This window comes from Amia ocellicauda, chromosome 16, assembly GCF_036373705.1.
Source record: "Amia ocellicauda isolate fAmiCal2 chromosome 16, fAmiCal2.hap1, whole genome shotgun sequence".
Lineage (NCBI taxonomy): Eukaryota > Metazoa > Chordata > Actinopteri > Amiiformes > Amiidae > Amia > Amia ocellicauda.
Window position 1 is genome coordinate 18,271,579 of NC_089865.1, and position 24,380 is coordinate 18,295,958.

The 24,380-nt window shown below is 40.7% G+C and overlaps 2 protein-coding genes across 4 annotated transcripts in view; one reads left to right on the plus strand and one right to left on the minus strand.

The window, feature by feature from the left end:
• igf2bp2a (insulin-like growth factor 2 mRNA binding protein 2a) overlaps positions 1-10,908 on the plus strand; it is a 76,051-nt gene extending 65,143 nt beyond the window's left edge. The window contains exons 9-16 of one of the 3 annotated variants that reach the window (XM_066687598.1): positions 506-641; positions 1,352-1,486; positions 2,059-2,127; positions 2,531-2,665; positions 4,009-4,083; positions 4,328-4,459; positions 4,552-4,665; positions 5,269-10,908. In XM_066687598.1, the coding sequence (XP_066543695.1) occupies positions 506-641; positions 1,352-1,486; positions 2,059-2,127; positions 2,531-2,665; positions 4,009-4,083; positions 4,328-4,459; positions 4,552-4,665; positions 5,269-5,364 (892 nt within the window). In that variant the 3' untranslated portion in view covers positions 5,365-10,908. The remainder of the gene's footprint in view (positions 1-505; positions 642-1,351; positions 1,487-2,058; positions 2,128-2,530; positions 2,666-4,008; positions 4,084-4,327; positions 4,460-4,551; positions 4,666-5,268) is intronic. The other 2 variants (XM_066687599.1, XM_066687600.1) reach the window with 2 other exon arrangements.
• Positions 10,909-11,964: 1,056 nt separating this feature from the next.
• LOC136711378 (transmembrane protein 41A-B) lies at positions 11,965-24,216 on the minus strand. Its single transcript, XM_066687601.1, has 5 exons — positions 23,893-24,216; positions 18,157-18,310; positions 17,058-17,219; positions 15,765-15,903; positions 11,965-15,516 (listed from the first exon to the last, which is right to left on the minus strand). Exons 1-5 carry the CDS (start codon positions 24,066-24,068, stop codon positions 15,296-15,298), a joined length of 852 nt encoding a protein of 283 aa, XP_066543698.1. The 5' UTR covers positions 24,069-24,216; the 3' UTR covers positions 11,965-15,295.
• Positions 24,217-24,380: the final 164 nt, after the last annotated feature.

Consider the following 24,380-nt stretch of genomic DNA (forward strand, 5'->3'; position numbering starts at 1 on the left):
TGCTGACAAGTAACTTTCCCTCAGCTTTTTATGATCATGTATATGGTGTTTGATTTCCTCTTTCTTTTCACTGCATATCCCGGCCGTCTGATAGCGCTTATGCCGATGTGATGGCATGTCACTTGTTTCTGAATGCATTTGGGGTCAAAAACCTATTTCAGATACATTCAAATGGCTACTTTTTACAATCATTCTCACCGTCACTGCTCATTAAACTTCGTAATTGTTTATTGATAGTCAAGAACAGGGCAACAGTGACTGAGGATGTCTACTCCATTAGAGGATGGGTTCTGTATGAAGTTCTCTATTAGTTCATTGCATACTATAGAGATTGATTGGGCATTGATTGTGGGAAATAAAGTCCTACAGTGGAAAAAAGTGGAAGAGCCACAGGTGTCCTACCCCAATGTAGATTTGACAAGTGAAACAATTTCACGAGTGACAGCTCTGTTCTACCTCGTTTTTCTTTTTCCTTTGTTTTTACATCCATCTTTGTGTCTCTCAGCTTACAGGACTTAACCATTTACAACCCAGAGAGGACCATTACTGTAAAAGGCAGTATTGAGGCCTGCTGTAAGGCAGAAGTAGAAATCATGAAGAAGTTAAGAGAAGCCTATGAGAATGACATTGCTGCTATAAATGTAAGTAACCTATGTATTTTGTGTGTCATTTCTGCCTTGTGGACTGCAGCTGTAGATTACTTTTTCTCATTTTACTAGTCTTTCAATATAGTTGATTACTAAATCATGAACAGTGCCATCTATTATCATCTATTATCTGATGTAAACTGTAGCAATTACAACACTCACATGTCACCCACAACTAATTCAACTTTGTAATTGTGTCAGGCCTCTGGTACAGCTTTGGAGTGATTTACTCCTTATAATGTAATTGGAGAGCTTCGGGAAGTTATTAATCCAATATCTTTTGACCTGTCCCTGCAATGGTCTGCATTCCACAGACTGACAGCTGGTTTCACACACCACTAGTCTAGGACTTCTATACCTAAAATATCATTGGGTAGTCTATGACTAGCGCTAGTCTGTGAATCCAACCCTGAGTATTTTCTGTTTTTGTTTTGACCCATTGTTCTCGTTTCTCGGATCAATGTTCTTTCCAGGAGAAAACAATCCAGGTGATATAAATGTGAAAGAATCTTATGAATTAACTGAACAAAAGCTGTTTGGTTCAGGTTTAAAAAAGGTACCATACTTTGGAGATGGGGCCATCTAGGGGTACTTTCTGAAACTGCATTGCGAGTGTAGCTGCACAGTAGTTGGGAAAGGCTGCTTGCTGTATGAGTTACTGTGGAGTGTGTCCCTGGCTAATTGATGCCTTGGTTGTGTTGCAGCAACAAGCCAACTTGATCCCTGGGCTGAACCTGAACGCTTTGGGTATTTTCTCGACTGGACTGTCGGTGCTTCCTCCTTCGGCTGGACCCCGCGGAGCTGCCCCCACACCCGCCACCGGATACACCCCTTTCCTAGTGAGTAAACGGCGCCTCCTGTTGATACCTTGCTGTCTTTTTTTTTTCACAGACCCAATAAAAACATATTTTTTCTACTACAAGTTGTTTTTTACACAAAGCTACTGCAGCAGATCAACTGCAATGTAAATATTTATATATACTCCTTCACCTCTGGTTCAAAAGCAGTCCATTTGGAACCACACAGTAGTTAAGAAGAGCAGAGAAGCTTATCGGTATATGTGTGGGAAGATTGTGGTATTGAGGTATTGTGGTAATGCAGTGCCTTAGGTCTCCAAGAAACTGGCAGCGTCTCGCCACATAGGGTGGACTGTGGAGGAGCTCAGAGAGGGAAAGGCAACAGGGGAGTTTTTATTTCCCCTTATTTTTAGCATGAAACATGACTCAATAACAGGATGACTGTCTGCCCTTTGGCTGTACAGTGTGTGAAACTGCTGCTGGTTCTGCCTTTGTTTTGAGGAGATAAACTGTGGTCGAGAGTGGACCAGTTGGGGGGAGGAGTCTACAGTAGTTTTGTATCAGAGTGTGCTCAGTGAGTGGATGTTCTGACTGTAGTTTCTCTGCTGCTGTAGAGTCACTCGTCGCACCTGAGCGGTCTGTATGGGGTCCCTCCTGCCAGCGCCATATCCCACCAGCACTCAGTAAGTGTTCGCTCTGTGGTCCTCCTCTGCTCGTCTTTTGACATTAAGGTTTACAATATCATATTCAGCCAACACACATCTCTGTTTGTCTCTATATTAGTATTCAATTTGTGTTGATGATGACCTAGTTCTTTTTTTAACCAAATCCCCAGGGCCATACAAATTACTACTGTAGATAGTTTACTCTAGAAATCGGTGGTCGTATTTTAAATGTTGGGTTTGGTAACAGTTTGGAAAGAACATCATCTGGGGACTTCATGATAGCAGTGACTTGACATTCCAGTATATCAGCTACCATTCAGCTAAACAAACATGGTATTTAATATTATATATAGGTTTATATAAACCCTTAAAGATATATGTGGTTTGGAACGTGTGTGTGTTTGTGTGGCTGACTCTTTAGGCCTCCATCTTTCAGCAGGCTCCAGAGCAGGAGGTGGCATACCTGTTTATTCCGACTCAGGCTGTCGGGGCCCTCATCGGTAAGAAAGGACACCACATCAAACAGCTGGCCCGATTCGCTGGAGCCTCCATCAGGGTAAGAGCCTGGAGGGAAGGTCCATGCACACCCATACACTGCTGACAGCAAGAGTTTACTGTCAGTGACTTCATATCTTACACTCTGAGTAGGTACCTTCAGAACGAACTATCTTTGTTTGGGGGCAATCATCTTGTTAAGCTAATTAAAGAGAAGCTCAGGAATTATACTGTTCTCTTCTCACAAACCCCTGAGAAGGAAGGGTGTGTGGACATGGTTGGGGAAACATAAGGGAGGTCACAAAATGGATACTTTGAGATGTTGCTTATCTTTTGGAATTTTTTAGAAGCTAACTTTTTCTGACATATAAGTTAAGAGAATTTCAACTCCATTTCCTCCTGGCGTGTTCGTTTGACAGTGCAATGGCCTGATGGCGTGTTGGTGAGGAATTTGGTGTTTTTGACCACAGGGTTTCTGTATCCCCTTCTGGAGAAGACAGCATAGAAAAGAGCTGTAGTTTCTAAGCTGTTTGGTCTGCCTCCTCCCACAGAATGGATAGGCCCTGAATCATTCTCTACAGTCTAAATATGGAGGGCTCCTTCAAGCCAGCCACTGACTCACTCACATGTTCATTATAAGCGCTATCGTGCCCATCACCGCACTGACTCACGGCTGCATCTGGACCAGCAGTCTAGGGCTCTTGTTTCACGAGAAGGGCCTCTTCAGGCTGGGATTCAATTAAACCTTGTTTACCTATTAATGACTAACGGACCAGACATCTAACGACCTTCTGCTTCACAAACATTAGTCTTTTTCCTTCCCTTGTCAAAAAAGACCACAACATCAGATCCGTGTCTTTGCCCAAAGCCTGATTTCCTGCACGTCCAAGCACAGGAAACAGAGTACAGCATGTCATTCATATTGCCCCTCTCTGTGATGGAGTGAAACATATCTGCATCAAAATCACCTAGTCTGTTGTTGTTCATAGTAGTGTTGACGCTGAGGTCAAGATGGTGGCAAGCAGCATGTCTTTGTGTAATGCCAGTTTCTCTTGGATGATGAACCTTGATCAGTTGGACTTCCCAGTTGTAGCCATTGTGATCTATTTCAATTCAGAAGAAATTCCCAGTGGTGGAATCTCCTAAAGTGTAATTTGATTTCCTGCTAATCTGATGCCCATTGAGGCCTTTTTCCATTGCGTTTTGGCCTAATTTCTGACCCCAGATTGATGATTTCCCATTAAGAACCATCTCGCAGAATTCAAAAAATGTCTTTATAAGGATCCTCTCCAGGACTATATACCTCTGTCTCTATTAGAAAAGATGTGGTCACCGAGTGCAAGGATAAGTCAGAGCATGTTCAGTGTGTCAGTGACGCTTCCCTGATGGTGACGTGTTTTTCAGATCACTCCTGCTGAGGGTCCGGACGTCACAGAGAGGATGGTCGTCATTACAGGGCCGCCTGAGGCTCAGTTTAAGGTGAGGACATGATCCCCTGGTGCTCTCCTGACACATCACAGCTAACCCAATAATGCTGTAGCAAAACATTAAAACAGAATGATAGTGTTATGGGAAAATAGGGCATTGTGACAAAAACTACCCAGGATCAAAATAAGGGCATTTAAAAAAAGAAAATGTAAATCTCCATGTAGGATTCATGTAGTGTACTATGTGTAATAGTGAAATAGTAACGTGTGCTATATTTCCTGTGTTTGTGTCCCAGGCCCAAGGTAGAATATTCGGAAAGCTGAAGGAGGAGAATTTCTTCAGCCCGAAAGAGGAGGTGAAGCTGGAGACCCACATCAAAGTGCCCTCATGTGCAGCAGGGAGAGTCATCGGCAAAGGAGGCAAAACGGTATGCAGCAGAAGCCACCTCGGGGGACTGACTTACCCCTGCGGTCAATGACGGGCGCAAATCCTCATTCTGCCTCCTTCTGGTCTTCCCAGGTGAATGAACTGCAGAACCTCACTAGTGCAGAGGTCATCGTACCCCGGGACCAAACTCCAGACGAGAACGACGAAGTCTTTGTAAAAATTATCGGGCATTTCTTCGCCAGCCAGGTAGGCCTCATATAAACATCAACATATGGTATAGTGTCATGTCCTCAACCTAACCTTCCCCAAATTCACCACCAGATGTCTCAGTTTCCCCAGTTTTGCTATTTTTATCCCTGGGTTCTCTGCTCATCTTTACCTTATTATTGGTTAATCCTTCCTTGCCTTCTGGTCATTTAGCACACCTGTCTCTCATTTCCCAGTCCCTCTCGTTTTATGTATATATACCCCCTTATCTCGTCTACTCTTTGTAAAGTCTTGTTTTCTCCTTGAGGAGCATTTCTGAGCATTCTTTCTTATTATCCCTCTTCTCGTGTTCCTGACCATTGCCTGTTTCTTCGACTACCAATCCCTGTATTTCCTACATTGCCCTGTCTGCCTGTTCTTTGGCCACTTGCCTGTTTAATCTACCTCGTTTTCTAGAATGTCCATATTGCTCCGGTCGTCGGCTCTCGACTTTGACCAGCATTCAATTTGTATAGATAAGTGAACAGATGTCAAGGTGGGGACTAGCTGGTTTAATTTAAGTGTCGGGGTTCATGGCGATACTGTGTCATCACTGCTGGCACGTCTGCGATGTTTCTCCTGTTTCCTCTGTTTTGTCTGTAGACTGCACAGCGAAAGATCAGGGAGATCATACAGCAGGTCAAACAGCAGGAACAAAAACACCAGCAGGGAGCTCCCACGCCGCACCTCTCTAAGTGAACACCAGGGCAGCACCTGCGAGCAACAGCCGATGAATGTAGCCCTTCCAACCGAGGAGAGAGACCGACAGACAGACAGACAGACAGACAGACCGACAGACCAGCAGAATGGGGAACAAAACCAAAGAACATTACTGGAGAAATGTTGTGTGAGCCAAAGGCTGGGGCTTTGCGTGCACTGCCAATGCAGAGGGGAGAAGATTTTGTTTAAAACCGATAAAAAGAATTAAAAAAAACAACAACAACAACAACAACAACAACAACAATAATAATAATAATAATAATAATAATAATAATTATAATAATTATATAATAATAATAATAATAATAATAATAATAATAATATTAATAAAAACATTTAAAAATAAGGAAGAAAGAAAATTCCTGAGAGGGCATCTGCAGTCTTTCCAGTTTAAAGCTAAATAATTCTGTCAATCTTTGTAACGCTATCCCTTTAGTTGGACTAACATAGGCATAACTAAAACACATTTGTATTAACAAATCTGTACATTGACTAGTAGGGGTGAATGGGGGTTGAGGGTTTAAGGTTGGGAAGCAAAGTTTTAACATAGGGTTTTTGGATTGCATATTTCCAAGTGTTGTTAGCCCTAGCAGTATTATATATAATGTATATTATATATATAATTACATATATACATATACATTTTTATATATATATATATATATATATATATATATCTATATATATATATATATATATATATATACGCACAAATGTATGTATGTATGTATTAGAACTGATAATATATTAAAAAGAATAACAGGTTCTTTTTTTCATAGATAAAAATAGGTTTTCTAGACTTGAAGTAGTCAGAGTGATTCATATTGGGCAGTAGAACATATTTCTGCCAGCAGTTTGAGCATATCTTTTATCTGTGTGCATTTGGAATCAACTGTTTTAAGAAAAAAGCAGAGAAAAAAAGAAAAAAAAACCTTGAGAAAGTCTAGCGGATTGTTATGGATCTTTGTTACTTAGCCTGTGTGTGCCAACACAAGGGATACCGTCCCTTTGGAAGAGATTTTAATATTTCATCTCTTTGTAGCTCACAGTCTTTTTACATACTCTTTGCTTAACGGTTATCAACTAGCTTTTTGCATACTATACTGTCATTTTTTTTTCTCAACTGAGCAGTAGCGAGCAGCATTCTGATGTTTTTTTGAGATGGCTTCCGCTTCCCCGAATGGATCATGATAAGAAGAAAAAAAAAAAAAAAAACAGCAACAAAAAAGATGGTACCTGTCCTAATTTAAAAACACTGTCCAGGAAAAAAAAAAAAAAAAGTTTGGAAGCAGTTTCCGAATTGGCTGTTTGAAGAGGGAGAAAAAAGACAAAGAGAAAAAAAGAAAAGAAAAATGCACACAAATTGATGTCTTAATGCTGTGCTCCTTTAATGTAACGCAGCCATAGTTAACAGAATGTGCTCCACATTCTCTGCCTTATATTGAGCACTATTCAACAGCACTATAGAGGAACAATGTGACACAGGGCCGCGATGGTTGATAGATTTGTACTATAAAGGTTGGCTTTATAGTGGGAGGGTGAGGGGGGGGGCGCTGAACAAGCCGGGGAACGCTGCTATAGAAGGGGCAGTGTCTCTCGCCCTTCCCTCTAATCCAATCCACACTAAACGACACAACAACATTTGGCTTTAACCTCTCGATCAGGGAGTTCTCTGTCATGGCCTAACAACTGTGAATGTAAAATATGCAGCCTTTTTCCCATCCGTGTCCGGCACTAGAGTTGGTCAGCGGGATTATTCTTTTTTTTTTCCTTGTCTTTGTTTATTTTGTTTTTATTTTTCATCCCAGGCAGTTATTTGCTGGATGTGCAGGTACGGATGGCCCTGTTTTTTGTGCTTTATATAATCACCATGGAAACATGCTGCCTTAACTGTTACTGATTGGAGAATCTTTCTCTCTCGTCATGAGCTATCGGTTTAGCTATATCTTCCAGACTTTTTAAGGTTAGCGCAAATACACACAGGTTTGTGTGTGTATATATATAGAGAGAGAAATGTTTATAAATATATTTTTTTTCCTATTTTGTGATGAGAAGAAAAAACTAAAAACTTTTTTTTTAAACTATATTTTAAATTTGATTTCAATATGAAATTGAAGGGAAGTGTTTTATTTTTGAAAACATGAATATTAATAATATAAATGATGGATAATGATGCGATCAATACAAAAAGAAAACATTAAAGTAAATAAATAAATAAATAAATAAAATAAAGAGATCATTTTCCCAGGACATGGAACAGTGCGCATTTCAATATTGTGATCTACCTCAGGTGTAAGGGTACCTCAGTCTTTTCTTTAATTTCCCTTTTTCGAGATTTTGTATGCCTTGTAAAACTGATAGTTTTGAGCATTTTTTTTATTTTTTTAATAAAAGAAAAGAACAAGAAAAAAAAATAGTTGAAACTTTTAAGTCCAAGCAACCTGAACGGGAGGAAAGAGTCTTGAGCATTCAAACTGTATTGTAATCAATGCTCTCCCATTGGCTGGACAACCTCTCAACCTTTCTTTTTTTTCTTCTTTTTTTTTCCTTTCTTTTTTTGATAAAGACCTTGAATAACCATGCTCAACGTGAGAACGAAATTGAAGGGGTACATGCCCGTAATGTTTCTGAGTCGAAGGAGATAATGTGTACTGATTTCATGAACAAAGAAACAACAACGTCAACAACAACAAACATGCTGTTGTACCAACAGACTGCAATGCCAGTTTCCTTTACTGCAAACAGTGTTCTGTGAAAAAAAAAGACAAAATATATCTAGCTAACAAAATATGATTGTAACCCAGCCTGTTGTTACCAACTAGCCCAGATAGGGTTCTGTTCCAGGGATGGTGTAAAGCTGAAATCAAATACATTTAAACAGAGACAGGACCTTAACATGTATATAACACTAGCCTTTACTATAGTACATTATAATAGACTAGTGTTTCGGCTGTTACTGTGTATTGGAGGAAAACCTGTATATCTGTAAACATAGATGTACAATAGAGGACTAATGCAGACTCAGCTGTTTTGCCATTAACCCAACAATCCCTCCACCCCCTACACACATATTGATACATATACACACTGAGACTTAAAGGCAGTGAAGTTTTAGACAACTTTTTCGGGTAATTTGTTTTTAATGGATTAATAGATAAATAAAACCTTCCGAAGGAGCCTTTTAAAGGCAGTTTTCTGCAGTCTGCAACCATGTTTTGTGTGATCTGTGAAGCTTGCTTTCAAACTGAACTAACTTTGCACCTCTCTTCTTAAATAGATGTCCACTGACCTGCATGCTTTTCCTGTAATTCTCAAATAAATGTATCAAAATGATTTAATCAAGTCAATGCAAATGACACAAACTGAAAAAAAACCTGCTTCCCACATGCTCAAGTGTGTTGTTGCACACAGCTGTGAGGAGATAGTATTCAAATACGCAGTATTTTCAAATTGCGCATCTCATTCAAGTCATATCCCGTGAATTCCAGACTTCTAAATTCAAAGTTTCTGATTTTGTTTTTATTTCTTTAAAGGAAAAAAAGAGGTGGAGGTGGAGGTGGCAAACTATTGACATACTGGGAATCAGAGTGATGCAGCTTTTAGATCCTTTAACAAAAGTCACATTGTATTTTGTGTTCTTCACAGACCACATTGACTATGCATGTTTTTCCACTATATAAATCAATAGTCAATCAACCAAACACTTAAAACACTCGCTTGCGAACACACAAGCGTGCCCTGCCGTGGTGTATAACCGGGCACTTGAGGTGACACAGAGACAGTCAAGAAGATACCATCATCCGATACAAGTTAAGACTGAGAATATGGGAACCCCATCTATAGAACACAGAATCGCTTTAAAACAAACGGATGGGCTCTCAATCGAGAAACTGAGAAAGTGTGTGAGTTCCTGCAGTTTTAAAGTATATGCTAGGGCATCTGAATTCCTCTGCAGAACAATAATGTGGTGTCTGTTCCTTCACGTGCAGATGAAAAGAAAATGCAACCTTTTCAGAGCATCACTTCCACCTCGAGTCCATAGGTGTAATTTTATTTTCTGGCAAGTATGTCGTTGTATGTCCAAAGACAGTTCAAGACATGCTGTGATTAGGTTTTATGAATTGATAATCTACTAACACCCAGGCAAGTGTGGTAGTCTTAATGTCCTCAGACTCGTCCATTTGCATTTCTTTGGTACTAAAGTTTTAGAAGAAGTTTATGCTGTTTTTTTACTTGAAAAAAACTAACTGAGGATTGTAACTTTTTTTAGTATGTCAGAAATGAAGATGCTTTATTTTGAGAGCAGTGAAGCACTCCCACCAGGGCTGGGTAATTGTTTTGAGCAGAATGGCTTGGGAGGTATATTTTTCATTGGGACATATTTTTCGTATGTTCTGTGTTGTAATAAGGCTCTGAACACTAGAATTATACGTAATTGATTGGAATTCCTAGTGTGTATTTTGGAGATTTGGAGAAGCAGACCTGATTTATCATATTTGGAGAAATATCAGGAGTTCTCCGGAGTGTAAAATGTTCCCAGTACCGCCCAGGGATGGGATGTTCATCTCTTAACTGCTTTGAAATTATGGGATTATGGGAAATTGTGATGGGCTCTTTCAAAGTTCTCATTATAAGGAGGAGATTCTCTTTGAGCCGTTTGATTCTGGTTAGCACAGAAATCAGTGATCCTTCTTTTGGAGAGATTTGGATTTTACGGTTAAAGGCGTCATGCATGTCGTCGTTGAAGGCATGGAAAATACTTCACATTAGGGAATGCAATTGGGAGACGTGTTGGAGGTGGAGTGGGGAGCAACACGAGAGCAAATGTGTGTCTTTCCTGTGTAGAGTTTCTGAGGCTTCAATCATATCATGAACTCAATCACAGAAGGAGCAGAAAACTGTCTTCAAAAGGCAAGATAGATTGGTTACGTGGAGGTTCTTAGCAGGGAACATGAGAATATTACATGACTACTTAGAACTTCATTCTTTAATAGATTCCTTCCTTTCCTTTTTTCAATTTCTTTTGTTTTTTTAAAGACATTGCATGGGAGAAATGTCATAGGGTGTAAACATTTATTGCATTTCACATACATGAGTAATAGCTTAGGCGGATTCATTCCTAAACTGAAATTTCACCACTGGAGGTACTTTCGTTCTTTTCACAATCTGAGAGGAAAAGATCTCCTGCCACCAGTTACCATTCGACACCTGTGATAAACGTACAAAGGCTTTTTCATGCTGGTTTAGGAGGTGATTCATTCCTTATGGTAACAGCCAAGCTGTGCTTTTGAATTGTGGGTGAACTGTACTGCCGACCAACCTGGATATGAGCAATAAAGAAAGTCTTCAAGTGTTGAATCTATTGTCATGTGAACTTCTCAGGGTTGATTTTGTGTATGTTTTGTAACTGTTGTCGTATTCTGTGGCCTTTTTTGAAGCCTGCCAAATCTGCCTTTTTTTGTTTTCTTTTAATCAAATTATTTTGGTGTCATGAGGAAAATAAATTGACAGAAATAAAAATTACTTGGGGGCAACAGAATTATAACAATAGCCATTTACAAACCTAACCTAAATTGACCAAGGAATGATAGAAAGCTACACTACATATGAAATGTCCACTGCATAGTACAGCAAATGTTGCATTTTCAAGAGCTGTTCTACAAGTGTACATTAAATATATACATTCATGACTACAATGTCTTATTTATATATAGGACTTTTTAAAATTACATTAAATGTATAGGTAGGTAAATAAATTATCATCAGCATTATATATACTCCTAAATAGTTAAGTTTCCACTCACACAGGACATATTTATTTTTTATATATATATTTTTTTTATTGCTATAGAAAAACTGTCCCAGAGCAGTGACACTTTAGAGAGAAACACACCTGCTGTTTATGTAGGCAGAATTAAAAGGGGCAATGTTTGCAAACTTTGTGAAAGGTTTCAGCATGATTTCCACAATCATATTTTGTGTTACAGTTTGGGAGTCAAAATGCAAATGGATCACACACTCACATTATAGTTAACCTATATTTTATTTACTTATGTATGTTAATTTATTTTGTTTACTTACTTTTCATTACATATGTATACTGACCTCGTTTATTTAAACAATACATCATTTTATTGACTTATTTCTCAATTGTTTAATGTCACAAATAAATAAGCTTCATGTATCAATGAAGGGGGGGGGGTGGAAGTGACCTTCCCCGGGGTACCATAAACCTCTTATCCAATCGCTGTGCTGCGCTTCCCTGGGAGAATCCCTCCTCTCTTTCCAGCTGGCAGACTTGCTGACCCAGAGACCTTTGCTGGAATTCCCATGAAAGACCAGGGCAGTGACGGCTCTCCTCCCAGGCACCCATCCGTTGATTTCCTTCTGATCTGAGGTAAAGAGCCACTTTCCCACATGAAGAAATACTTTTACTACCATCTATCTCATGTCTGAGTGTGCAAGGTGCATTTCTTTAAAGACATTCATGCAGGCAGCTTGGTGTTTGATTCAATGTCTTCTATTTAATCAACAAGAGAATACAAGTAGCAAACTGAGAAATAAGATATGAAACATTCAAGCACTTCAATTTCTTTTTTATTTTATTTTATTGTTTTCTTACAAAAGAATAAAAGCAGTGCTACAATTGTAAACAAACTCAGTAAGACATGGCTTTTGTTTGCATACCCAGCAGGCCTATGTGCTTTATCTCGAAACATTGGGAAGCAGCTGAGGAAAAACCAAACAATCCTTAAAACTGAAAAATACTTAAAAACCTCAAAACCAAAACCAAAAATTAAAACCTCAAACATCCACAAAAAGGTGACTTAAGACTTCAGATAAATAAATAACACACAAAAATAACAGACCCGCCCCCCCAACCACAAAAACAAACAAAGACAACAAATGCAGCCAAGATATGCACAACATAAAGATTGTGCTGAATCAAACAGTCCAGGGACAACAATAGGAATAATGATCAAGAACATACCAAACAAATCCCAAAACATAACTGGACAGGGCAGGACGTCTCACCAAGTGTTTCACATGCAGTAAAATACAAAATCAATTCACCTGAAGTGTAATTAACACCTTAGTATAAAACACGTTAGTAGTGCCAGCTTAACAATACGAACAATTATCTTTCACAGATTGTGTATGTTCTGTACATTTACACTCCAGTCATAGCTGTTCGTTTAAAGCTGAATGTCCAGCATCTTTAGAGCGGTTTAACCCTGACAGACACAACTGCAACAGCACTCTCTTTTGTTTTCCATCGCAGGAGAGTCCAATATCATGTCCCGTTGCCTACCAACAGCACGTGCATTTCAGTCATGCTGTGCATTAACTCTAGAATCGACGTGTCTGTTTCTACCCATCAGAAAACAGAGGATTTTGTAGACTGCAACATGTTTTTAAATTAAATTTATTACACACACTCACAGCTACACACACACTGAACTGTATAAACACGTCTGATGCGAATTTGATTCAGTTTTGCAGAGTCAACGCATCTAATCTGCACCCTGGTTTGGCATAATTAATGCCAAGTATAATGGGAAGAGCTCATTATTTTAAGACATCAGAGCTGTAGCAACCTTGCCATTGCACCTCAGAAAGGTTTCTCTTTCAAATCATAATTATTATATTAATTTAAAAAAATAAAATCTCTAGCTGTTGACAGGATGCCCTTAAAAATGTGACGTCTGTGTCAATAGCTTTTTTTGCTTAAAATAAACATATTAAGGTTGGTATATAAACAGCAATAAATTAAAACTTCATGAAATGTAATGAATTTTCACCTGTCAGTTGGCTGCCACCTCAGCTCCTCCACTGGAGACAGCGATGGGTTTTATTTTCCAGGGATATGGCACTGAACTGGCAGTGTATAAAATCTCACCCAATTTAGCATTAGTTAGCATTACCCATCACGGACAGCCTGTTTACCAAGGACAAACATCGACCGAGGGGATCAAGGGAAAGTGCAGTTTTCCACCAGGTTGCACTTCCATTACGTGGAATCGGCGGACTCTGTGGGCTGTGTATTAAAGAGTCTCTGTTCCGCAGGGCGGCGGTAGACCCTCAGGTCAGTCAGTGCCCCGGCGGCTGGAGGTGTTGCCGATTGCAGTGAGCACGGGGTCCTGACAAGACAGTCCAGTGTGGGAGAAAGACATTTCATTGACAGAGAAGAGTACATCAGCTCTCGCTCATCCGCAGTAGAAACACACAACAGGAAACTTTAGAAAGGGGTCTGAATCTCTCGAGGTAGCCAGTTTATAAGGAGCACAGGACATGGCAGGATGTCTTATTAAATTATATATATATTTTTACATAAGGCACTTTAGTCTCGACTCTTTTTACACTAGTAAGAGGCCTCAGCCCGTCTTGTTTCAGGAACACAGCTAGGAAACTACCTGAGCTCGATCCATCAGTCACAGTCATCGGCCCTTAATCACAGTACAGACAAGACAGAGATGACTTAACAATGCCAAATCCAGCCACTGACCAGTCTGAATTAAACACTGAAAATGCACAGCTGTTTGCGGTGATTGCGAGAACACCCCAAGTTACACGACAACACACAACAGCCTGTGGACAGCACAGTACAAAAACAGCATAATTGCCCTTTTTTTAGGGACCGATAGAAAAGAGTAAGAAAAAACAGCAACTCAACTGTTCTGTTGGGCTTGAAAAAGGTTCCTCTGCAGATTTCTGAAGCCTTGAAAGTGCCACCTTACTGGCTTAACTCTGACCAGCCTAAGTAAGTGCTTGGGAATTATTTTAAGGGGGATGAAGACCAATTTCACAGGAGAAATTTGATGTAAAAAGTCTTCCCTCTCAGTTTGTAATTGCACACTTCACCCATTTGCTGGCAGCTCTTAAATCCAGACGTCAGGGGTTGCAATCCTGCACTTATATTGTGACTTCTTCCACTGTTAATGTTTAAAAAAATACAATATATGCTGCAGATTTGTAACTTATGTAATAAAATACTGAGGAGAGGACCCTGTGTCAACCGTACCCTGGCATTAGACTACTTCTTTATGATGATTGTCTCGCATTAGATTGTCTCTTAGTGAATCGGGTGCACTGTGGAGATCGATGCATAGTTATTTCGGTGGAAGACAGAGGAACTCTATAGAGACTCCTAACCATACAGACTGCCTAGGCAGGAACACACTACTCTTTTTGTACTTATAAAAACTATAAAACAAGTCTTTTACCAGCCCGTCAGGCTGCAAGTGGAAAGAACAATATACACGTTTGCTTACTTTCTCTCCTTTTACAAAAAAGACTATAGAATTGACTTAAAAATACATTCCACTGTATAAATGACAGTACTTCATAAGAAAAGCAGGTGTAAATAAACCCAAAAATATCTGACAATAAATAAAAGCGCTGACTGCAGCTGACACACATGTAGAATTTTGTTCTTCGGCTTTGGCGTGTACAAAGTGTTCGTAATAGTTGGCAGCAGCGAGAAAGAGATTGAATGTGACGCACCACAGATAGTTCACATACAGACATGCCTCGTTTCCACGGCAAAGGTGTCCTGAAACGAAAGTTCTGCCAAACACTTCTCCCAGAACCGCCTGAGTTTTCCAAGGCTCACAAATAGCATGTGATTACAAACAAGGACGACACAGACTGGTCACAGACAGTCCTGTTTCAAACCGACAGGCTTGAAATACACAGAAACCCAACTCTCCCTTTTCGGAAACACAGTTATTCACCCTTGCCCCCTCCAAAATCGAACTGCTCGGGCCTAAGAGACCCCACTTAAACCTTCATCTGAAAAGGCCTTGCTATAGATTTGGGTTCTGTTTTTTTTTTTGTTTTAAGACGAATACAAACACCTGAGATCTTCACTAAAGATAGAGGAGCAGGGGTGAGGGGTTGCCGCTGGTGGTCATCTGAGCTTCTTGTCCAGGTGGTGCCCATTGTGGTCCATGCCATCCAGTTTGAGGTGCACCCGGCTGTAGTGCTTGATCAGGGCCCCGGGCAGCAGTGCCACGCAGGCGATGGCCAGGAGCTGCAGCAGGGTGCCCCAGGAGAAGATGTCATCCAGGGAGGAGATCTCCGAGAGGATGGAGCCGGTCCGCACGCAGATGAAGTTGTACGGGATCAGACCTGCAGCGAAAGCAGTGTGAGAGAATACATCCTGTTCTCGGCATCATACTTTCGATATTTTCTCACTCACAACTGGGTTCACAATTGGACCAATCCCTCCAAAACCTCCAAGCGTTCCAGCCCAGGGGGAACAGAAATGGATGCAACAGGCATGAATACACATACGTGTTGATTTGCAGACGTGTTACTTGCTTTTATTTGGCGTTCCTTTTTTTATGGTCAACACAGATACAAAGAGAGCTCCTTACCAATGAAGACAGAGAAGAAGAACATGGCAATGGGGATGTTGAGGATGGGTGAGGTGATGTTCAGGAACCAGTTGGGTGTCATGGGGAAGAACCTCAGGAAGAGAAGGAAGAAGAACAAGCTGCTTCTGTTCTCCTCCACCTGGCAGGGAGAATGAGAGAGAGAGAGAGAGAGGAGGCTGCATTGCTTAGTCTTCTTTTGTAAAATACACACGTGCGCCATTTGGTGACATCTTATTTAATGGGATTTTAAGGATGGCGTGGTGAATTAAATAACCACTGGGGAAATCAATCTGTGTTTTTGAATGCAGTGGTTCTCAACCCTGGTCCTGCAGTACCCCCTTTCCTGCTGGTTTTTATTCCAACTGAGCTCTCAATCACTTAATTGAACCCTTAATCAGAGCCTGTTCATTATTTTACACAGTAGAGGTTAGGTATAAATTTGCATAATGGAGCATATCTTACTACGGAACATACTTTTTATGAGTTACACAATGGGTGGAAGTCAAATATCTAGACATTATTACTTCAATTAAGGGTTCAATTAAGTAATTGAGAGCTCGGTTGGAACAAAACCCAGCAGGAAAGGGGGTACTGCAGGACCAGGGTTGGGAACCACTGGTTTAATACATTGTGGACAGAATTAATGAAAACTATATTTTGTAGCGGAGTTGAGAAACGATACATTGTGTGAGGAGAAAAACATCACATTCCAAATGTCCAACTGGATGTTATTATATAGTCTATTACTCTCACCTAGTGGTAACTTCTATTAACTACAAATTACACAAATGCTTTTTGGTGTAGATTGTAAAAGGGGTAAATAAACACACAATGAGAAAAAAAAGTACAGCATGAGCATGTTGGTGATCATATTAGTATATACCCTACAATGAGCTGAATTACAATCCTACCTGTACTATGTGGGGTACACAAAGGTTATACACATGCTGCTGTAACAAATGCATGTTGATTTTTAGAAGATATAATGAGAGTTAATTGGATTTATCCCTCCAACTGTTTTTTTTTTTTTTTTTTTTAAATCAGCTAAATAAAATATGACAAGTTACAGCCGAGTCACTTCTGCTCTACTGAGGGGGATCTAGAGAACAAAAGGAGTAAACTAATTTGTGAAGAAAGCGCTCACTCGCGAGTCACCCGATGGGTGAAATCTGAAGCAGGTCACCCCTCCATAGAACAGCAGGCCGGGCCCAGCTGCGTGGCGGCTCTATCTTTAGCCGCGCGCCCTGTGGACCCGTGCCCAGGAATGAGCCGATTCACAGGGAAGAGGCATACCTTCCTCTGCAGCAGGGCGACCTTGTCAGGGAAGAGTCTGTCTATGTGCCTCTTCCCAAAAGTCCTGGAGAGGAGGTAACAGAAGGTGGACCCCACTGTAGTGAGCAGGCAGGCGAGCAGTAGGCCCTGCCAGGGTCCAAATAGAGCCCCTGCCAGCATGTTCTGGAAGAGAAGATTTAGAGTGGTTTAAAAAAAACACGTGAATAACCTGTAACCCCCAAAAGCAGGTTACAGGTACAGTCTCTGTTGACGGATGGAAAGCTCAGTGAAGGTGGAAAAGATGCCCAAGCGTGTACAATTGAACAACATCGTGGCAATGTGAAAACTGAGGAACAATAAAGAGATAGAAGAATGGGTAGAGAGATGGGTAGAAGTCATTGCCAAGTATTCGTTCATGCACCGTTATGATTTTTGCCGAGAGCACCCTTGACAACAAAGTCAAATTTCCCTTTGCATGCCCCCTGTTGTGATCGAATGTAGAGTGTGGTTTCTTTATTTAATCATGCTGAGAGTGAATTAGGCCTGAGGCTTTGAATACTACAGCCAAAGCCTAAAAGTCCTGGATTTGCTTGCCTTGATTCTTCTCTACCCAAGTGTTACATTTTCTATTCACAGCTTCCAGTCTAATAAATGAAAGTGCTATAATCACAACTGAGACCAGTTTTCTGCCAAAAATAGAAATCCAATCAAAGCAAGCCAGCGCAGGACCAGCCCGGTCAATTACAAGTTTCCTTTTATTCATGTACACTGAAGACAAGGCCTGAAGTTGCAACAAAATATTCTGTTGAAGAAAGCCTGAATGTCAGGCCTTATTCACGTTTTTAACCTGTGCAATAAAGCGGACCTTTCAAATTACCATTTCAAGTCATAACTTTCAGACTATAAAGACGTTTCTACCATTTATCCTCTCTGCTCTCATGAATATCTCCTTCTAATTTCACCTTAAATAGGGGTACCTTATGTGTGCCACTGTGGAGCCCATTAATTTATTATAGGGGGTGGGTCCCATTCAACAGGAAGTTGCTAGAGCAGCTTCAGACATCACACAAATCTCTGCACTTGCATGTTTCAGGGGCTTGGCATGTGCCGGAGTACTGACCAGGAATGACGAGCCCGGGATGGCGAAGGACTGCTTGTAGAGGTAGGCGCTACAGTAGAGCAGGAGGACATAGCCGGTGTGCTCGGTCTTGTAGAACTGGAGAAGTTCAGCCAACTCACGCAGCTCCTCCAGGTCGGAGGGGAACTTCAGCGTCCTGGAGAAAGACAGCGGGCCTTACTTTGAGAGGCAGGAAAAATACTACAGTATTACCACAGTTACACATGGCCAAAAAACTACTGGTAACAGTGTATGATAGTATATACAGTGAGGGAAAAAAGTATTTGATCCCCTGCTGATTTTGTACATTTGCCCACTGACAAAGAAATGATCAGTCTACAATTTTAATGGTAGGTGTATTTTAACAGTGAGAGACAGAATAACAACAAAAAAATCCAGAAAAACACAGTTCAAAAAGTTATAAATTGATTTGCATGTTAATGTGGGAAATAAGTATTTGATCCCCTATCAATCAGCAAGATTTCTGGCTCCTCTCTTAAAGGGAGTGCTCCTAATCTCAGCTCGTTACCTATATAAAAGACACCTGTCCACAGAAGTAATCAATCAATCAGATTCCAAACTCTCCACCATGGCCAAGACCAAAGAGCTGTCCAAGGATGTCAGGGACAAGATTGTAGACCTACACAAGGCTAGAATGGGCTACAAGACCATCGCCAAGCAGCTTGGTGAGAAGGTGACAACAGTTGGTGCGATTATTCACAAATGGAAGAAACACAAAATAACTGTCAGTCTCCCTCGGTCTGGGGCTCCATGCAAGATCTCACCTCGTGGAGTTTCAATGATCTTGAGAACGGTGAGGAATCAGACCAGAACTACACGGGAGGATCTTGTTAATGATCTCTCAAGGCAGCTGGGACCATAGTCACCAAGAAAACAATTGGTAACACACTACGCCGTGAAGGACTGAAATCCTGCAGTGCCCGCAAGGTCCCCCTGCTCAAGAAAGCACATGTACAGGCCCCTCTGAAGTTTGCCAACATCTGAATGATTCAGAGGAGAACTGGGTGAAAGTGTTGTGGTCAGATGAGACCAAAATCGAGCTCTTTGGCATCAACTCAACTCGCTGTGTTTGGAGGAGGAGGAATGACCCCAAGAACACCATCCCCACCGTCAAACATGGAGGTGGAAACATTATGCTTTGGGGGTGTTTTTCTGCTAAGGGGACAGGACAACTGCACCGCATCAAAGGGACGATGGACGGGGCCATGTACCATCAAATCTTGGGTGAGAACCTCCTTCCCTCAGCCAGGGCATTGAAAATGGGTCGTGGATGGGTATTCCAGCATGACAATGACCCAAAACACACAGCCAAGGCAACAAAGGAGTGGCTCAAGAAGAAGCACATTAAGGTCCTGGAGTGGCCTAGCCAGTCTCCACACCTTAATCCCATAGAAAATCTGTTGAGGGAGCTGAAGGTTCGAGTTGCCAAACGTCAGCCTCGAAACCTTAATGACTTGGAGAGGATCTGCAAAGAGGAGTGGGACAAAATCCCTCCTGAGATGTGTGCAAACCTGGTGGCCAACTACAAGAAACGTCTGACCTCTGTGATTGCCAACAAGGGTTTTGCCAACAAGTACTAAGTCGAAGGGGATCAAATACTTATTTCCCTCATTAACATGCAAATCAATTTATAACTTTTTTGAAATGCGGATTGTTTTGTTGTTATTCTGTCTCTCACTGTTAAAATACACCTACCATTAAAATTATAGACTGATCATTTCAAACGTGGGCAAACGTACAAAATCAGCAGGGGATCAAATACTTTTTTCCCTCACTGTAGAACAGCACAGTACCCTTAAAAGTGGGCCTCAAATATTAACCTTTATTTTTGTTTGTTTGTTTTAGCATTCTACCTTGAAATCAGGGATACTGGAATTAAAACATCAGGTTAATATTGATAAAAACTGCAGTGTTCACGTTTTAGGGATCACATGATGATTCCACATGAAATATAGGAGTCTCATTGTCGCTTAAACAATGTTACTAAGTAGTATAGCAGAGCTACATCTAAATATAGTAGGCACAGGGAAATCAAATGTAAATGCTCTTGGGTGCAGATGTTTTTATTGCAATGGGTGGCTTTTGGTGTGTAATGTGATCAAAAAAGCATGCAGCGCCCTCTCAGAAGGAGGAAATATGATCGGTGACAGGCAAGTTTAGGCAGGGGTGGTGAGGTGTCTCAAGTCTGAGTGACTGGACTGGAAGTATGAAAAATCTCTGATGTTACAATCTGATGTAACCGTCTGACACCCGAGCTGGAGCCTCTATTTTGGGTATGTTTATAACATATATGACAGTGCCACGTTCTCCAACGCCATTGGCTGCAACCTCAAGACACCTGAACTGTTCTTGAGCGGCGTGACTAAGCATGGCAGTTTTTAATTACAGTTACGGTGGGGTGCGGGCGCTATAAATAAAACCTCCAGTATATAGTTTCTTGTTTTTAGCACTAATCACTACACAGGGGGCCAAGCACTGAAACAGCTACTAGTTAAATATGAATGATGTACAAGCACAGCAGGTAGCTATGGAAACAAAGGATTCAGTGGAATTGCTTGGTTGCTATGGTGTTTAGTGTCAGTTTGGGTGGTGCTTACATTCCATGTTCTGTATAATTCATGTGTATGTTTAAAAACTGTCATCTTAAGAGGGTTCTCCTTTAAGATTGCACATTTTTGTTACATCCAACTAATCATAATAAACTATGTAAGCAATACTCCATAAAACCATTCTCCAAAAACAGTTATACATGTTTTCTCTTCCCCCCCATGTCTAGACACGATTACATGAAAAGCTACTTCATAATAGAGAGCAAATCCTTGCATGTGATGAACTGTTATGAATGAACACCCTGGAAAATGAATGCAGCACTTTGATCCCTGCACTCTGGATATAAAACCCTGGCATAATTAGTCCAGCACTGTGCTTCACAGGGGTATAATTATCAGCCAGTCTATTTCCAATGAGGCCCTTTCGAAAGTGGCCTAGTTCTTGTTAGAGTCCAACTTCTTATGTAATAATATTCCCTTTTCACAAGTTCGCAGTGGCAAACTGTGCATGTCTGGACAATAAATTGGACAAGACCACCTCACTTCACAGCTGCCTGTTATGTAGAATAGCCTACATCCTGCTCTGCAATGTGAATTGGATCAAAAGTAGAATTTGTTTTTTTCACAATTGAATATGCCTAGAAAATTGTAATCAGTATACAACTTTAATTAACTGTATGTAGTTCAAGGCAAAGGAGCAGTTACCAACAGCTTCATTCCTTTCCCTTCTGTGAACCACATCAGTTATTGTTCAAGTAGTGTTTATCCTAGGTCAGATGTGGTCACCAATACATACTGATTGTCCAGACTGCTACTTTAATTGGGGAAAAAACTAGCACTACACTATAGGACTGTGGTTACTCCAGTGAATGTCTGTGTATAGTAAGCTTGGTTGTGGGACATGTTTGTGAGAGGTGAAAAGGTCAGATGTGGAGATGCAGGATGTTTTGTCCTCTACACACTATGGCCTTTTCCTTGATCACACACAAGGGATTGCTTTTGCGTCACTTTTTATTTTAAAATTAAATCACAATCAAGGCCACAATTGTGACTGTGTAACCTCATCTAGTTGACGTGTGTTTAGGTTTGTTTGAAGAAAAAAAAACAGACCAAAAAAAACTAAACCGGAGACGGGGCTGTTATGAATCCCACACCATCCTTGTGGAAGTTCCACTGGTTCAAAACAGGTGTTGAATATTATGTGGCTGTATCTATTTCACTTCGAAGATGGCACTGCCCAAAAAGTCCCTCTGTGGTATGTGGATTTAAGGCCCTCAGCACATTTTGTCACAAAACTTAAAGAGGTTCGTCAGCGAAGGAAAGGGGGGTGTTCACAGTTCAGACATGACGTGGACCAACTTTATGAAACGTGGCTCTTTCCAGTAAACAGGTGTCCGATCTTGTGGGAAATTCACAGCGAAACATGTTCAAGTGCAAGATCTAGAGTTACTGAGCACTATAAATAGGAGATTAACGCAAAGAAAAACCCCACTGTCCAGATCACATTACTCCTTATGAATTTGAATAATGAGTAGATCAATAACCTCAGAATAAATTCAGCACAGCATCAGTACATTGTAAACATAGAGCCAACATTGGAAAATTGACTAACTGACATGTAATTTGGACCTCTTATTTGGAGAGCACATGTATTCTGGGTAAAAAATAACTAGCCACCAAATCAGCGCTAAGCAGGGCTTTGGCTCTTCGGTGGTCTCTAATTTCTTGATAATTTACTAATATTTTATTTTAGAGAAAACCCAACAACAACATATGCTGTAGTGTGACTTGCTGGAGACAACTAAATATATTTCCCTTGACACAAAAGAGTAGTGTGAACCCAGGTCATGAAAGTCTACAGGCTTCAGACAGTAGGTGGATCTTACTTCTCAGCTTTATAGATCCAAACTAGTGATCCGTTTTTGTTTTTAATTTTAGTAATTGCTTTGCAGTTGTCATTCCCCACCAGTTTAAGTAGACCGCCTGCTTCCTTGTAAAATCATTAATCTGACATGTAAAATCTATAAGGAACTACTATGATTAGCAGTGTTGTATGTTCTTCAACATGTAAACAACACAGCCCATGTAGGTAAATCTATTTCCGTATTCTGTAATATACAAAATTGCCACAGTCAAAGAGATGCCAACACAGTGGGTCACCCCTTGTGCCTTGCAGTAGTAAATCTTGCATCATGGAGCAATGGAAACTAGCAAGGAGGAAAATCTCCTGACTGCCTGGAGGGCACGATGGCATTTCCTTCCTAATCAAGTGACATTACCATCTAATCCTGTCAATGGTGAGATAAAGTGGGATCTCCCACACGAGCAGGAGAACGGCTGAATTTACTGTTTCTGTAATTTCTTTCACATTTACAGATCTTTAAGGATCATATCAAATTTGAGAATTATATTCTATGCTGAGATATTGCAAGAAAATGGATCTCCCTTCAACATTTAGGCTACAAAAAAACAGTGAATAAATACAATTCCATTCATGATTTTAAGTTCCTGGTGTTTTTTTTTTTAATTGTTTGTTTCATTTTATAAATTATAAACATATTGTCCTGATATTCTATAAAGTACATCCATAATAACAATCCCCTATTTCCAGTCTCCATAATGCATGTCACATTTTATATTATTAGCCTTGTACAGTTAACCTACAATTGTAAAAATATACAACCAAGTTATCTGACAAAGCTGTGTTGTAGGCTCAAAGTCTGTGGACTCATACTTGCAATTCTGCATACATGCCTGAACATCTCCAGGTTTTTGTTGAGCTCTACATTAACGACACATTAATGTACCATTACGATTAGATCATTAGATTATTAGGCATTAGATCGGTTGTTCTTGCTACTGTGTGGCCTGGCTTTTACCTGTTTATATATATTCTGGCTCCAATAATTGTTCAACGTTCAATAATAATAATAATAATAATAATAATAATAATAATAATAATAATATAATACATGCTAGATTCAAGAACATGGTTTTCTATTCATCACACCTAACCTGATTGTATGTTACTCACAACACCAACAATATATTTTTAAATTTTACTCTCAAAGGAATATTACTGTCAATTGGGATTATCAGTCTACCGATACAATGAGAGGTTATATTAGGAAGCACAGCTCAGTGGGATAACTGCACCCTCTGTGTTTACCTGTACTCCACTTCTTCTTCTTCCGATCGCAAGTCCGATTGCGAGTTTTCTGCGGACTTTTCCAGCTCATCTCCCCGGCGAGAGTGCCGCGGTCCCAGGGGCAGGTTGGTGGACAGAAGGTAGAGATAGACAGTAGCCGCGGAGACCAGTACGATTAGACCCCACATAGACCGCATGGTCCCGGGCGATGACAACAAAGATGAACCGCTAGATCCTCAGCGGGACAGTATGACAATGTTGTGTGTGTGTGTGTGAGAGAGAGAGAGAGAGTGAGTCCCCAGCCTCCCAGCCCGCCTCCAATAATGCCGAGCCGGAAGCGGAACTGCAGTGACTCGGTCCTGGGGATGCGGGGACACTTCAGCAGTGGGACTGACAGGCCGCGTTCGTGTGGCGCAGAGTTCCGCAGCTCTGAGAGGATCTGCGCTGCTCGACCAATGGGATCGTTGCGATTCTACAGATCTGCGCAGACTGCGCTACAAGAACGCGAG

What these genes read in the sequence shown, in the direction of transcription:
- LOC136711378 (XM_066687601.1), bottom strand. Translation starts at nt 24,068, where the DNA reads ATGCGGTCTATGTGGGGTCTAATCGTACTGGTCTCCGCGGCTACTGTC. An exon ending in TCCCGGGCTCGTCATTCCTG is followed by an intron (nt 17,220 to 18,156) that starts GTCAGTACTCCG and finishes CTTCTCTTCCAG; the next exon opens with AACATGCTGGCAGGGGCTCT. An exon ending in TCGCCCTGCTGCAGAGGAAG is followed by an intron (nt 15,904 to 17,057) that starts GTATGCCTCTTC and finishes TCTCCCTGCCAG; the next exon opens with GTGGAGGAGAACAGAAGCAG.